The sequence below is a fragment of the Scardinius erythrophthalmus genome (assembly GCF_964197995.2).
Source record: "Scardinius erythrophthalmus genome assembly, chromosome: 25".
In the NCBI taxonomy this organism is placed as follows: Eukaryota; Metazoa; Chordata; class Actinopteri; order Cypriniformes; family Leuciscidae; genus Scardinius; species Scardinius erythrophthalmus.
Window position 1 is genome coordinate 139,600 of NC_138245.1, and position 15,991 is coordinate 155,590.

A 15,991-nucleotide genomic window follows, 5' to 3' on the forward strand; every position below is an offset into this window, starting at 1 on the left:
AGTGAGTCGCCCGTTGTGTGAGGAGAGTGAGTCGCCAGCTGAGGAAAGTGAGTCGCTCGTTGTGTGAGGAGAGTGAGTCGCCCGTTGTGTGAGGAGAATGAGTCACTGTGTGAGGAGAGTGAGTCGCCAGCTGAGGAAAGTGAGCCGCTCGTTGTGTGAGGAGAGTGAGTCGCTAGCTGAGGAGAGTGAGTCGTTCGTTGTGTGAGGAGAGTGAGTCACTGTGTGAGGAGAGTGAGTCGCCAGCTGAGGAGAGTGAGTCGCTCGTTGTGTGAGGAGAGTGAGTCGCTGCGTGAGGAAAGTGAGTCGCTGTGTGAGGAGAATAAGTCGTTGTGTGAGGAGAGTGAGCCGCTCGTTGTGTGAGGAGAGTGAGTCGCCAGCTGAGGAGAGTGAGTCGCTCGTTGTGTGAGGAGAGTGAGTCGCCAGCTGAGGAGAGTGAGTCGCTCGTTGTGTGAGGAGAGTGAGTCGCCCGTTGTGTGAGGAGAGTGAGTATCTGCGTGAGGAAAGTGAGTAGCTCGTTGTGTGAGTAGAGTGAGTCGCCCGTTGTGTGAGGAGAGTGAGTCGCCAGCTGAGGAGAGTGAGTCGCCAGCTGAGGAGAGTGAGTCGCTGCGTGAGGAGAGTGAGTCGCCCGTTGTGTGAAGGGAGTGAGTCGCTGCGTGAGGAGAGTGAGTCGCTTGTTGTGTGAGGAGAGTGAGCCGCTGCGTGAGGAAAGTGAGTCGCTTGTTGTGTGAGGAGAGTGAGTCACTCGTTGTGTGAGGAGAGTGAGTCACTCGTTGTGTGAGGAGAGTGAGTCACTCGTTGTGTGAGGAGAGTGAGTCGCCCGTTGTGTGAGGAGAGTGAGTCGCCCGTTGTGTGAGGAGAGTGAGCCGCTGTGTGAGGAGAATGAGTCACTGTGTGAGGAGAGTGAGTCGCTGCGTGAGGAAAGTGAGTCGCTGTGTGAGGAGAATGAGTCACTGTGTGAGGAGAGTGAGTCGCCAGCTGAGGAAAGTGAGTCGCTCGTTGTGTGAGGAGAGTGAGTCGCCCGTTGTGTGAGGAGAATGAGTCACTGTGTGAGGAGAGTGAGTCGCCAGCTGAGGAAAGTGAGCCGCTCGTTGTGTGAGGAGAGTGAGTCGCCAGCTGAGGAGAGTGAGTCGCTCGTTGTGTGAGGAGAGTGAGTCACTGTGTGAGGAGAGTGAGTCGCCAGCTGAGGAGAGTGAGTCGCTCGTTGTGTGAGGAGAGTGAGTCGCTGCGTGAGGAGAGTGAGTCGCCCGTTGTGTGAGGAGAGTAAATCGCTGCGTGAGGAAAGTGAGTCGCCCGTTGTGTGAGGAGAGTGAGTCGCTGAGTGAGGAAAGTGAGTCGCTCGTTGTGTGAGGAGAGTGAGTCGCCAGCTGAGGAGAGTGAGTCGCTGCGTGAGGAAAGTGAGTCGCCCGTTGTGTGAAGGAACTGAGTCGCTGCATGAGGAAAGTGAGTCGCCCGTTGTGTGAAGGAACTGAGTCGCTGCATGAGGAAAGTGAGTCGCCCGTTGTGTGAGGAGAGTGAGTCGCCCGTTGTGTGAGGAGAGTGAGTATCTGCGTGAGGAAAGTGAGTAGCTGGTTGTGTGAGGAGAGTGAGTCGCCCGTTGTGTGAGGAGAGTGAGTCGCTGCGTGAGGAGAGTGAGTCGCCCGTTGTGTGAGGAGAGTGAGTATCTGCGTGAGGAAAGTGAGTAGCTCGTTGTGTGAGGAGAGTGAGTCACTGTGTGATGAGAGTGAGTCGCCCGTTGTGTGAGGAGAGTGAGTCGCCCGTTGTGTGAGGAGAGTGAGTCGCTGCGTGAGGAAAGTGAGTCGCCCGTTGTGTGAAGGAACTGAGTCGCTGCGTGAGGAAAGTGAGTCGCCCGTTGTGTGAAGGAACTGAGTCGCTGCATGAGGAAAGTGAGTCGCCCGTTGTGTGAGGAGAGTGAGTCGCCCGTTGTGTGAGGAGAGTGAGTATCTGCGTGAGGAAAGTGAGTAGCTGGTTGTGTGAGGAGAGTGAGTCGCCCGTTGTGTGAGGAGAGTGAGTCGCTGCGTGAGGAGAGTGAGTCGCCCGTTGTGTGAGGAGAGTGAGTCGCCCGTTGTGTGAGGAGAGTGAGTATCTGCGTGAGGAAAGTGAGTAGCTCGTTGTGTGAGGAGAGTGAGTCGCCCGTTGTGTGAGGAGAGTGAGTCGCTGCGTGAGGAGAGTGAGTCGCCCGTTGTGCGAAGGGAGTGAGTCGCTGCGTGAGGAGAGTGAGTCGCTTGTTGTGTGAGGAGAGTGAGTCGCTGCGTGAGGAAAGTGAGTCGCTTGTTGTGTGAGGAGAGTGAGTCACTCGTTGTGTGAGGAGAGTGAGTCACTCGTTGTGTGAGGAGAGTGAGTCGCCCGTTGTGTGAGGAGAGTGAGTATCTGCGTGAGGAAAGTGAGTAGCTCGTTGTGTGAGGAGAGTGAGTCGCCCGTTGTGTGAGGAGAGTGAGTCGCTGCGTGAGGAGAGTGAGTCGCCCGTTGTGCGAAGGGAGTGAGTCGCTGCGTGAGGAGAGTGAGTCGCTTGTTGTGTGAGGAGAGTGAGTCGCTGCGTGAGGAAAGTGAGTCGCTTGTTGTGTGAGGAGAGTGAGTCACTCGTTGTGTGAGGAGAGTGAGTCACTCGTTGTGTGAGGAGAGTGAGTCACTCGTTGTGTGAGGAGAGTGAGTCGCCCGTTGTGTGAGGAGAGTGAGTCGCCCGTTGTGTGAGGAGAGTGAGTCGCTGTGTGAGGAGAATGAGTCACTGTGTGAGGAGAGTGAGTCGCTGCGTGAGGAAAGTGAGTCGCTGTGTGAGGAGAATGAGTCACTGTGTGAGGAGAGTGAGCCGCTGCGTGAGGAAAGTGAGTTGCCCGTTGTGTGAGGAGAGTGAGTCGCCAGCTGAGGAAAGTGAGTCGCTCGTTGTGTGAGGAGAGTGAGTCGCCCGTTGTGTGAGGAGAGTGAGTCGCTGCGTGAGGAGAGTGAGTCGCCCGTTGTGTGAGGAGAGTGAGTCGCCCGTTGTGTGAGGAGAGTGAGTATCTGCGTGAGGAAAGTGAGTAGCTCGTTGTGTGAGGAGAGTGAGTCGCCCGTTGTGTGAGGAGAGTGAGTCGCCCGTTGTGTGAGGAGAGTGAGTCGCTGCGTGAGGAAAGTGAGTCGCCCGTTGTGTGAAGGAACTGAGTCGCTGCGTGAGGAAAGTGAGTCGCCCGTTGTGTGAAGGAACTGAGTCGCTGCATGAGGAAAGTGAGTCGCCCGTTGTGTGAGGAGAGTGAGTCGCCCGTTGTGTGAGGAGAGTGAGTATCTGCGTGAGGAAAGTGAGTCGCCCGTTGTGTGAAGGAACTGAGTCGCTGCATGAGGAAAGTGAGTCGCCCGTTGTGTGAGGAGAGTGAGTCGCCCGTTGTGTGAGGAGAGTGAGTATCTGCGTGAGGAAAGTGAGTAGCTGGTTGTGTGAGGAGAGTGAGTATCTGCGTGAGGAAAGTGAGTAGCTGGTTGTGTGAGGAGAGTGAGTCGCTGCGTGAGGAGAGTGAGTCGCCCGTTGTGTGAGGAGAGTGAGTATCTGCGTGAGGAAAGTGAGTAGCTCGTTGTGTGAGGAGAGTGAGTCGCCCGTTGTGTGAGGAGAGTGAGTCGCCAGCTGAGGAGAGTGAGTCGCTGCGTGAGGAGAGTGAGTCGCTTGTTGTGTGAGGAGAGAGAGTCGCTGCGTGAGGAAAGTGAGTCGCTTGTTGTGTGAGGAGAGTGAGTCACTCGTTGTGTGAGGAGAGTGAGTCACTCGTTGTGTGAGGAGAGTGAGTCGCCCGTTGTGTGAGGAGAGTGAGTCGCCCGTTGTGTGAGGAGAGTGAGTCGCTGTGTGAGGAGAATGAGTCACTGTGTGAGGAGAGTGAGTCGCTGCGTGAGGAAAGTGAGTCGCTGTGTGAGGAGAATGAGTCACTGTGTGAGGAGAGTGAGCCGCTGCGTGAGGAAAGTGAGTCGCCCGTTGTGTGAGGAGAGTGAGTCGCCAGCTGAGGAAAGTGAGTCGCTCGTTGTGTGAGGAGAGTGAGTCGCCCGTTGTGTGAGGAGAATGAGTCACTGTGTGAGGAGAGTGAGTCGCCAGCTGAGGAAAGTGAGCCGCTCGTTGTGTGAGGAGAGTGAGTCGCTAGCTGAGGAGAGTGAGTCGCTCGTTGTGTGAGGAGAGTGAGTCACTGTGTGAGGAGAGTGAGTCGCCAGCTGAGGAGAGTGAGTCGCTCGTTGTGTGAGGAGAGTGAGTCGCTGCGTGAGGAAAGTGAGTCGCTGTGTGAGGAGAATGAGTCGTTGTGTGAGGAGAGTGAGCCGCTCGTTGTGTGAGGAGAGTGAGTCGCCAGCTGAGGAGAGTGAGTCGCTCGTTGTGTGAGGAGAGTGAGTCGCCAGCTGAGGAGAGTGAGTCGCTCGTTGTGTGAGGAGAGTGAGTCGCCCGTTGTGTGAGGAGAGTGAGTATCTGCGTGAGGAAAGTGAGTAGCTCGTTGTGTGAGGAGAGTGAGTCGCCCGTTGTGTGAGGAGAGTGAGTCGCCAGCTGAGGAGAGTGAGTCGCCAGCTGAGGAGAGTGAGTCGCTGCGTGAGGAGAGTGAGTCGCCCGTTGTGTGAAGGGAGTGAGTCGCTGCGTGAGGAGAGTGAGTCGCTTGTTGTGTGAGGAGAGTGAGCCGCTGTGTGAGGAGAATGAGTCACTGTGTGAAGGAACTGAGTCGCTGCATGAGGAAAGTGAGTCGCCCGTTGTGTGAAGGAACTGAGTCGCTGCATGAGGAAAGTGAGTCGCCCGTTGTGTGAGGAGAGTGAGTATCTGCGTGAGGAAAGTGAGTAGCTGGTTGTGTGAGGAGAGTGAGTCGCCCGTTGTGTGAGGAGAGTGAGTCGCTGCGTGAGGAGAGTGAGTCGCCCGTTGTGTGAGGAGAGTGAGTCGCCCGTTGTGTGAGGAGAGTGAGTATCTGCGTGAGGAAAGTGAGTAGCTCGTTGTGTGAGGAGAGTGAGTCGCCCGTTGTGTGAGGAGAGTGAGTCGCCCGTTGTGTGAGGAGAGTGAGTCGCTGCGTGAGGAAAGTGAGTCGCCCGTTGTGTGAAGGAACTGAGTCGCTGCGTGAGGAAAGTGAGTCGCCCGTTGTGTGAAGGAACTGAGTCGCTGCATGAGGAAAGTGAGTCGCCCGTTGTGTGAGGAGAGTGAGCCGCCCGTTGTGTGAGGAGAGTGAGTATCTGCGTGAGGAAAGTGAGTAGCTGGTTGTGTGAGGAGAGTGAGTCGCCCGTTGTGTGAGGAGAGTGAGTCGCTGCGTGAGGAGAGTGAGTCGCTGCGTGAGGAGAGTGAGTCGCCCGTTGTGTGAGGAGAGTGAGTCGCCCGTTGTGTGAGGAGAGTGAGTATCTGCGTGAGGAAAGTGAGTAGCTCGTTGTGTGAGGAGAGTGAGTCGCCCGTTGTGTTAGGAGAGTGAGTCGCTGCGTGAGGAGAGTGAGTCGCCCGTTGTGTGAAGGGAGTGAGTCGCTGCGTGAGGAGAGTGAGTCGCTTGTTGTGTGAGGAGAGTGAGTCTCTGCATGAGGAAAGTGAGTCGCCAGCTGAGGAGAGTGAGTCGCCAGCTGAGGAGAGTGAGTCGCTCGTTGTGTGAGGAGAGTGAGTCGCCAGCTGAGGAGAGTGAGTCGCTCGTTGTGTGAGGAGAGTGAGTTGCCAGCTGAGGAGAGTGAGTCGCTGTGTGAGGAGAATGAGTCGCTGTGTGAGGAGAGTGAGTCGCTCGTTGTGTGAGGAGAGTGAGTCGCCAGCTGAGGAGAGTGAGTCGCCCGTTGTGTGAGGAGAGTGAGTCGCTCGTTGTGTGAGGAGAGTGAGTCGCTGTGTGAGGAGAGTGAGTCGCTGTGTGAGGAGAGTGAGTCGCTGTGTGAGGAGAGTGAGTCGCTCGTTGTGTGAGGAGAGTGAGTCGCTGTGTGAGGAGAGTGAGTCGCTCGTTGTGTGAGGAGAGTGAGCCGCTGCGTGAGGAAAGTGAGTCGCTCTGTGAGGAGAATGAGTCACTGTGTGAGGAGAGTGAGTCGCTGCGTGAGGAAAGTGAGTCGCTGTGTGAGGAGAATGAGTCACTGTGTGAGGAGAGTGAGTCGCCAGCTGAGGAAAGTGAGTCGCTCGTTGTGTGAGGAGAGTGAGTCGCCTGTTGTGTGAGGAGAATAAGTCACTGTGTGAGGAGAGTGAGTCGCCAGCTGAGGAAAGTGAGCCGCTCGTTGTGTGAGGAGAGTGAGTCGCCAGCTGAGGAGAGTGAGTCGCTCGTTGTGTGAGGAGAGTGAGTCGCCAGCTGAGGAGAGTGAGTCGCTCGTTGTGTGAGGAGAGTGAGTCGCTGCGTGAGGAAAGTGAGTCGCTGTGTGAGGAGAATGAGTCGTTGTGTGAGGAGAGTGAGCCGCTCGTTGTGTGAGGAGAGTGAGTCGCCAGCTGAGGAGAGTGAGTCGCTCGTTGTGTGAGGAGAGTGAGTCGCCAGCTGAGGAGAGTGAGTCGCTCGTTGTGTGAGGAGAGTGAGTCGCCAGCTGAGGAGAGTGAGTCGCTCGTTGTGTGAGGAGAGTGAGTCGCTCGTTGTGTGAGGAGAGTGAGTCGCTCGTTGTGTGAGGAGAGTGAGTCGCTGCGTGAGGAAAGTGAGTCGCTGTGTGAGGAGAATGAGTCGTTGTGTGAGGAGAGTGGGCCGCTGCGTGAGGAAAGTGAGTCGCCAGCTGAGGAAAGTGAGTCGCTCGTTGTGTGAGAGTGAGCCGCTCGTTGTGTGAGGAGAGTGAGTCTCTGCATGAGGAAAGTGAGTCGCCAGCTGAGGAGAGTGAGTCGCTCGTTGTGTTAGCCGCTGCGTGAGGAAAGTGAGTCGCCAGCTGAGGAGAGTGAGTCGCCAGCTGAGGAGAGTGAGTCGCTCGTTGTGTGAGGAGAGTGAGTCGCCCGTTGTGTGAGGAGAGTGAGCCGCTGCGTGAGGAAAGTGAGTCGCCAGCTGAGGAGAGTGAGTCGCCAGCTGAGGAGAGTGAGTCGCCAGCTGAGGAGAGTGAGTCGCTCGTTGTGTGAGGAGAGTGAGTCGCTGCGTGAGGAAAGTGAGTCGCTGTGTGAGGAGAATGAGTCGCTGTGTGAGGAGAGTGAGTCGCTCGTTGTGTGAGGAGAGTGAGTCGCTGCGTGAGGAAAGTGAGTCGCTGTGTGAGGAGAATGAGTCGCTGTGTGAGGAGAGTGAGTCGCTGCGTGAGGAGAGTGAGTCGCCCGTTGTGTGAGGAGAGTGAGTCGCCAGCTGAGGAGAGTGAGTCGCTCGTTGTGTGAGGAGAGTGAGTCGCCAGCTGAGGAGAGTGAGTCGCTCGTTGTGTGAGGAGAGTGAGTCGCTCGTTGTGTGAGGAGAGTGAGTCGCTGTGTGAGGAGAGTGAGTCGCTCGTTGTTTGAGGAGAGTGAGTCGCCGTGTGAGGAGAGTGAGTCGCTCGTTGTGTGAGGAGAGTGACTCGCCAGCTGAGGAGAGTGAGTCGCCCGTTGTGTGAGGAGAGTGAGTCGCCAGCTGAGGAGAGTGAGTCGCTCGTTGTGTGAGGAGAGTGAGTCGCTCGTTGTGTGAGGAGAGTGACTCGCCAGCTGAGGAGAGTGAGTCGCCCGTTGTGTGAGGAGAGTGAGTCGCCAGCTGAGGAGAGTGAGTCGCTCGTTGTGTGAGGAGAGTGAGTCGCTCGTTGTGTGAGGAGAGTGAGTCGCTCGTTGTTTGAGGAGAGTGAGTCGCTGTGTGAGGAGAGTGAGTCGCTGTGTGAGGAGAGTGAGTCGCTCGTTGTGTGAGGAGAGTGAGTCGCTCGTTGTGTGAGGAGAGTGAGTCGCTGTGTGAGGAGAGTGAGTCACTGTGTGAGGAGAGTGAGTCGCTGTGTGAGGAGAGTGAGTCGCCAGCTGAGGAGAGTGAGTCGCTCGTTGTGTGAGGAGAGTGAGTCGCTCGTTGTGTGAGGAGAGTGAGTCGCTCGTTGTGTGAGGAGAGTGAGTCGCTCGTTGTGTGAGGAGAGTGAGTCGCTGTGTGAGGAGAGTGAGTCGCCAGCTGAGGAGAGTGAGTCACTGTGTGAGGAGAGTGAGTCGCTGCGTGAGGAAAGTGAGTTGCTGCGTGAGGAAAGTGAGTTGCTCGTTGTGTGAGGAGAGTGAGTTGCTGCGTGAGGAAAGTGAGTTGCCAGCTGAGGAGAGTGGACGACGCTTTGCTGGAGACCGCGATGATTGGTCAAAGTTGCAGAAAAGTTGCGGTGATTGGTCAAAATTGGGAGGGACTGTCCTGTGTGTGTCTCTGATCCTGTGTGTGTCTCTGATCCTGTGTGTGTGTCTGATCCTGTGTGTGGGATCCTGTGTCTGATCCTGTGTGTGTGTGTCTGATCCTGTGTGTGTCTCTGATCCTGTGTGTGGGATCCTGTGTCTGATCCTGTGTGTGTGTCTGATCCTGTGTGTGTCTCTGATCCTGTGTGTGTGTCTGATCCTGTGTGTGGGATCCTGTGTCTGATCCTGTGTGTGTCTCTGATCCTGTGTGTGGGATCCTGTGTCTGATCCTGTGTGTGTGTCTGATCCTGTGTGTGGGATCCTGTGTCTGATCCTGTGTGTGTGTCTGATCCTGTGTGTGTCTCTGATCCTGTGTGTGGGATCCTGTGTCTGATCCTGTGTGTGTGTCTGATCCTGTGTGTGTCTCTGATCCTGTGTGTGGGATCCTGTGTCTGATCCTGTGTGTGGGATCCTGTGTCTGATCCTGTGTGTGTGTCTGATCCTGTGTGTGGGATCCTGTGTCTGATCCTGTGTGTGTGTCTGATCCTGTGTTTGGGATCCTGTGTCTGATCCTGTGTGTGTGTCTGATCCTGTGTGTGGGATCCTGTGTCTGATCCTGTGTGTGTGTCTGATCCTGTGTTTGGGATCCTGTGTCTGATCCTGTGTGTGTGTCTGATCCTGTGTGTGGGATCCTGTGTCTGATCCTGTGTGTGTGTCTGATCCTGTGTTTGGGATCCTGTGTCTGATCCTGTGTGTGTGTCTGATCCTGTGTGTGGGATCCTGTGTCTGATCCTGTGTGTGTGTCTGATCCTGTGTGTGGGATCCTGTGTCTGATCCTGTGTGTGTGTCTGATCCTGTGTGTGTGTCTGATCCTGTGTTTGGGATCCTGTGTCTGATCCTGTGTGTGTCTCTGATCCTGTGTGTGGGATCCTGTGTCTGATCCTGTGTGTGTGTCTGATCCTGTGTGTGTCTCTGATCCTGTGTGTGTGTCTGATCCTGTGTGTGGGATCCTGTGTCTGATCCTGTGTGTGTGTCTGATCCTGCATGTGTCTGATCCTGTGTGTGTGTCTGATCCTGTGTGTGTATGTCTGATCCTGTGTGTGTGTCTGCATTCAGACACAGACTGGCCTTTTCCCTTTTGCTCATGAAGACGAACTTGAGAAATCCAGCGCATCAGTTGTTCCTGGCATTAAGGAGCCACGCAGCGATTGGGGATTTAAATTCACTTGAATAGTCTATGAAAACACTAGAGAAACCTCACATGAAGCTCTCAGAATCAGAACCATCAGCCAAAGGACGCATGAAACAGAGACACCCTTAATATAATAAACATTTAATATACAGAAAATGTCAAGATCTGTTTATTCAGATTTAGAAAAAATATTTTACATGCTGGTTTGGGAATCAGTTGCTGTAAATGATCTTCTCTTCCGTCACTTCAGGTCGCAGAGTCTCACGTCGCGGGATCTTCCACTCGGCGGAAAACTGCTAAAAAGTTTTTGCCTCCGTTTCTCTGAACCTTCTTTCCCTCTTCCGTGCACGTGCCCAGGTGACCAATGATGATGTCATCAGCCTGTGACACAATCAGTCCAAACATCAAGTCATTCAACCCAATGAGCATAAACTATTTATTCTGAGGGTTCAAACCATCATTTATGTATTTGAAACACTTTTCACACTGCGCTAAACCCCGGGTTAAGTTCGTGATGACCCGGGTTAAGGTCGTGATAAACCCGGGTTAAGGTCGTGCTAAAGGTCGTGCTAAACCCCGGGTTAAGGTCGTGCTAAACCCCAGGTTAACGTTCGGGGTTAACATGAGCAGGGTTAACTAGTTCAGATGTCAATAATACACCAGAAAGCATTATAATCAGCCATAATCTTGTGGTTTAAAACAATTACTATGTTCAGTATTTCAGGCCTAGAAACAGACCGATGTAAACATACCAGCTGTTCGTCCGACACTCTGGTGAAGAGAGGATGATCCCTGAAGTGTGTGACGATCCAGTCGTGCACCTCTTCCACATCAGTGTTAGTGTACACTAAACCCTACACAACACACAATACACATCAGTGTTAGTGTACACTAAACCCTACACAACACACAATACACATCAGTGTTAGTGTACACTAAACCCTACACAACACACAATACACATCAGTGTTAGTGTACCCTAACCCTACACAACACACAATACACATCAGTGTTAGTGTACACTAAACCCTACACAATACACATCAGTGTTAGTGTACACTAAACCCTACACAACACACAATACACATCAGTGTTAGTGTACACTAAACCCTACACAATACACATCAGTGTTAGTGTACACTAAACCCTACACAACACACAATACACATCAGTGTTAGTGTACACTAAACCCTACACAACACACAATACACATCAGTGTTAGTGTACACTAAACCCTACACAACACACAATACACATCAGTGTTAGTGTACACTAAACCCTACACAACATACACATCAGTGTTAGTGTACACTAAACCCTACACAACACACAATACACATCAGTGTTAGTGTACACTAAACCCTACACAACACACAATACACATCAGTGTTAGTGTACCCTAACCCTACACAACACACAAAACACATCAGTGTTAGTGTACACTAAACCCTACACAATACACATCAGTGTTAGTGTACCCTAACCCTACACAACACACAATACACATCAGTGTTAGTGTACACTAAACCCTACACAACACACAATACACATAAGTGTTAGTGTACACTAAACCCTACACAACATACACATCAGTGTTAGTGTACACTAAACCCTACACAACACACATCAGTGTTAGTATACACTAAACCCTACACAACACACAATACACATCAGTGTTAGTGTACACTAAACCCTACACAACATACACATCAGTGTTAGTGTACCCTAACCCTACACAACACACAATACACATCAGTGTTAGTGTACACTAAACCCTACACAACACACAATACACATTTATTCATTGTAACCACAGATTCATTTGGTGAGTGTCAATATCAGAAGTGCATGAAAGAAGAATTGTGTGGCTGACGTTAGTGTAGTCGAACACCTGAGCGTGTGTGTGTCAAACACCTGAGAGTGTGTGTGTCGAACACCTGAGGGTGTGTCGAACTCCTGAGAGTGTGTGTGTCGAACACCTGAGAGTGTGTTGAACACCTGAGAGTGTGTCGAACTCCTGAGAGTGTGTGTGTCTAACTCCTGAGATGTGTGTCGAACACCTGAGAGTGTGTTGAACACCTGAGAGTGTGTCGAACTCCTGAGAGTGTGTGTCTAACTCCTGAGAGTGTGTGTCGAACACCTGAGAGTGTGTGTCGAACACCTGAGAGTGTGTGTCGAACACCTGAGAGTGTTTGTCGAACTCAGACTGAGAGTGTGTGTCGAACACCTGAGAGTGTTTGTCGAACTCAGACTGAGTGTGTTGAACACCTGAGTGTGTGTCGAACACCTGAGAGCGTGTGTCGAACTCAGACTGAGTGTGTTGAACACCTGAGTGTGTGTGTCAAACACCTGAGAGTGTGTGTCGAACACCTGAGAGTGTTTGTCGAACTCCTGAGAGTGTGTGTGTCGAACACCTGAGAGTGTGTTGAACACCTGAGAGTGTGTCGAACTCCTGAGAGTGTGTGTGTCTAACTCCTGAGATTGTGTGTCGAACACCTGAGAGTGTGTTGAACACCTGAGAGTGTGTCGAACTCCTGAGAGTGTGTGTCTAACTCCTGAGAGTGTGTGTCGAACACCTGAGAGTGTGTGTCGAACACCTGAGAGTGTGTCGAACACCTGAGAGTGTGTGTCGAACACCTGAGAGTGTGTGTCGAACACCTGAGAGTGTTTGTCGAACTCAGACTGAGTGTGTTGAACACCTAAGTGTGTGTCGAACACCTGAGAGTGTGTCTAACTCCTGAGAGTGTGTGTCGAACACCTGAGAGCGTGTGTCGAACTCAGACTGAGTGTGTTGAACACCTGAGAGTGTGTCGAACACCTGAGAGTGTGTGTGTCGAACACCTGAGAGTGTGTTGAACACCTGAGAGTGTGTCGAACTCCTGAGAGTGTGTGTGTCTAACTCCTGAGATGTGTGTCGAACACCTGAGAGTGTGTCGAACTCCTGAGAGTGTGTGTCTAACTCCTGAGAGTGTGTGTTGAACACCTGAGTGTGTGTCGAACTCCTGAGAGTGTGTGTGTCGAACACCTGAGAGTGTGTCGAACTCCTGAGAGTGTGTGTGTCTAACTCCTGAGATGTGTGTCGAACACCTGAGAGTGTGTCGAACTCCTGAGAGTGTGTGTCTAACTCCTGAGATGTGTGTCGAACACCTGAGAGTGTGTCGAACACCTGAGAGTGTGTCGAACACCTGAGAGTGTTTGTCGAACTCAGACTGAGAGTGTGTGTCGAACACCTGAGAGTGTTTGTCGAACTCAGACTGAGTGTGTTGAACACCTGAGTGTGTGTGTCAAACACCTGAGAGTGTGTGTCGAACACCTGAGAGTGTTTGTCGAACTCCTGAGAGTGTGTGTGTCGAACACCTGAGAGTGTGTTGAACACCTGAGAGTGTGTCGAACTCCTGAGAGTGTGTGTGTCTAACTCCTGAGATTGTGTGTCGAACACCTGAGAGTGTGTTGAACACCTGAGAGTGTGTCGAACTCCTGAGAGTGTGTGTCTAACTCCTGAGAGTGTGTGTCTAACTCCTGAGAGTGTGTGTCGAACACCTGAGAGTGTGTCGAACACCTGAGAGTGTGTGTCGAACACCTGAGTGTGTGTCGAACACCTGAGAGTGTTTGTCGAACTCAGACTGAGTGTGTTGAACACCTAAGTGTGTGTCGAACACCTGAGAGTGTCTAACTCCTGAGAGTGTGTGTCGAACACCTGAGAGCGTGTGTCGAACTCAGACTGAGTGTGTTGAACACCTGAGTGTGTGTGTGTTGAACACCTGAGAGTGTGTCGAACTCCTGAGAGTGTGTGTTGAACACCTGAGAGTGTGTCGAACACCTGAGAGTGTTTGTCGAACTCAGACTGAGTGTGTTGAACTCCTGAGAGTGTGTGTGTTGAACACCTGAGAGTGTGTCGAACTCCTGAGAGTGTGTGTTGAACACCTGAGAGTGTGTCGAACACCTGAGAGTGTGTCGAACTCCTGAGAGTGTGTGTTGAACTCCTGAGAGTGTGTCGAACACCTGAGAGTGTTTGTCGAACTCAGACTGAGTGTGTTGAACTCCTGAGAGTGTGTGTGTTGAACACCTGAGAGTGTGTCGAACTCCTGAGAGTGTGTGTTGAACACCTGAGAGTGTGTCGAACACCTGAGAGTGTGTGTCAAACACCTGAGAGTGTGTGTGTCGAACACCTGAGAGTGTGTGTGTTGAACTCCTGAGAGTGTGTGTGTTGAACTCCTGAGAGTGTGTGTTGAACACCTGAGAGTGTGTGTCGAACTCCTGAGAGTGTGTGTTGAACACCTGAGAGTGTGTGTCTAACTCCTGAGAGTGTGTTGAACACCTGAGAGTGTGTGTCTAACTCCTGAGAGTGTGTGTTGAACACCTGAGAGTGTGTGTCTAACTCCTGAGAGTGTGTGTTGAACACCTGAGAGTGTGTGTCTAACTCCTGAGAGTGTGTGTTGAACACCTGAGAGTGTGTGTCTAACTCCTGAGAGTGTGTGTTGAACACCTGAGAGTGTGTGTCTAACTCCTGAGAGTCAAGTCAAGTCAAGTCAAGTCAAGTTTATTTATATAGCGCTTTTCACAACACAGGTTGTATCAAAGCAGCTTCACAGTAATAAATTAGAACAATACATCAATGTTTGTTTCTAGTGGAACGTCTACGTTCGGTAATGCTGATCAATAGTATCGTTGATTGATTAATTTAATTAAATATCCCCAAATATCCCCAACTGAGCAAGCCAAAGGCAACAGTGGCAAGGAACCGAAAAACTCCATCAGGTGACCTAATGGAGAAAAAAAAAAACCTTGGGAGAACCCGGGCTCAGTCGGGGGCCAGTTCTCCTCTGGCGTTTATGAACTAGAGGTCGGATTTAACTGTAGGATTAAAAGTATTATATGAATGCCTGGCTGAAGAGATGCGTCTTTAATCTAGTTTTAAACTGGGAGAGCGAGTCTGAGCAACGAACAGTATCCGGAAGACTATTCCAGAGTTTTGGTGCTAAATGTGAAAATGCTCTCCCTCCTTTGGTGGACCTAGATATCCTAGGTATGACCAAAAGCCTCGAATTTAGTGACCTTAAAGAGCGCGATGGATTATAGGGCGATAGAAGATCGGTTAAATAGACTGGAGCTAAGCCGTTTAGGGCTTTATAAGTCAGTAGCAATACCTTGTAATTAATACGGGACTTTATAGGTAACCAATGTAGGGATGATAAAATCGGTGTTATATGATCATATTTTCTTGATCTAGTTAGAACTCTAGCGGCGGCATTTTGGACTAACTGTAGCTTGTTTATTGAGGATGCAGGACAACCGGCTAATAACGCATTACAGTAATCTAGTCTCGAGGTCATGAATGCATGAACTAACTTTTCTGCGTCAGAAACTGATAGCATATTACGTAGCTTAGCAATGTTTCTAAGGTGGAAAAAGGCTGTTCTTGTAACATATGAAATATGATTTTCAAAAGACAGGTTGCAGTCTAATATAACACCCAGGTCTTTTACTGTAGAGGATGAAGTAACAGGACATCCTACTATGTTAAAGTTGTATTGTGAGAGGTTTTGTGGGTGGTTTTTTGAACCGATAAGTAGTACCTCTGTCTTGTCTGGATTTAATAAAAGAAAATTATGCGTCATCCAATCTTTTATATCTTTAACACACTCTGTCAATTTGGATAATTTAGCGTTTTCATCTGGCCGTGATGAAATATAGATTTGAGTGTCATCAGCATAACAATGGAAACTAATTCCATGTTTCCTTATAATATTTCCAAGTGGTAGCATATATATTGAGAATAATAGAGGGCCTAACACAGATCCCTGCGGCACTCCATAGTTTACTGGAGTTATGATAGATTTTTCTCCATTTAAATAAACAAAATGGTAGCGGTCAGATAAATACGATCTAAACCAGCTTAATGCTTGTCCTTGAACACCAGTATAATTTTGTAGTCGATCTAAGAGTATTGTATGATCTATAGTATCGAACGCAGCACTAAGATCAAGTAAAACTAGTATTGAGATACAGCCTTGGTCAGAAGCTAAAAGTAAATCATTTGTGATTTTAACGAGCGCAGTTTCAGTGCTATGATGCGGCCTGAATCCAGACTGAAACTTTTCATAGGTGTCATTTTCTTGTAAGAAAGAGCCCAGTTGAGCGGACACAACTTTTTCTAGTATTTTAGACATAAAAGGTAGATTTGAAATGGGTCTATAATTTACTAGATTATTCGGATCTAATTGTGGTTTCTTAATGAGAGGTTTTATAACTGCCAGTTTAAATGTTTTTGGAACATAACCTAAAGATAAAGACGAGTTAATAATATTGAGGAGAGGCTCTTCCACTACAGGTAACACTTCTTTCAATAGTTTAGTTGGTATGGGATCTAATAAACATGTTGTTGTTTTAGATGAAGTAAAAAGTTTATTTAACTCTTTTTGTTCTATAGTTGTGAAGCACTGTAATTGTTCTTGCGGCGTGATAATTGAGGCTGAATTATAAGGCGCGATTGAGGATTGAACGTTTACAATTGTGGTTCTGATGTTTTCTATTTTCTCAGTGAAGAACTTCATGAAATCATTACTACTAAACTGTAATGGAATACTTTGTTCAGGAGACATCTGTTTATTTGTTAGTCTCGCCACGGTGTTAAATAAGAACTTAGGATTGTTATGGTTGTTTTCTATTAGTTT

General features: G+C 50.4%; 1 protein-coding gene across 2 annotated transcripts in view; it reads right to left on the reverse strand.

Moving 5' to 3' along the window:
- Positions 1-9,440: 9,440 nt before the first annotated feature.
- The window catches only part of mettl1 (methyltransferase 1, tRNA methylguanosine), a 53,586-nt gene continuing 47,035 nt past the window's right edge, over positions 9,441-15,991 (reverse strand). The window contains exons 5-6 of one of the 2 annotated variants that reach the window (XM_081357056.1): positions 10,070-10,171; positions 9,441-9,698 (exon numbers count right to left, since the gene is read on the reverse strand). In XM_081357056.1, the coding sequence (XP_081213182.1) occupies positions 9,579-9,698; positions 10,070-10,171 (222 nt within the window). In that variant the 3' untranslated portion in view covers positions 9,441-9,578. The remainder of the gene's footprint in view (positions 9,699-10,069; positions 10,172-15,991) is intronic. The other variant, XM_081357057.1, reaches the window with a different exon arrangement.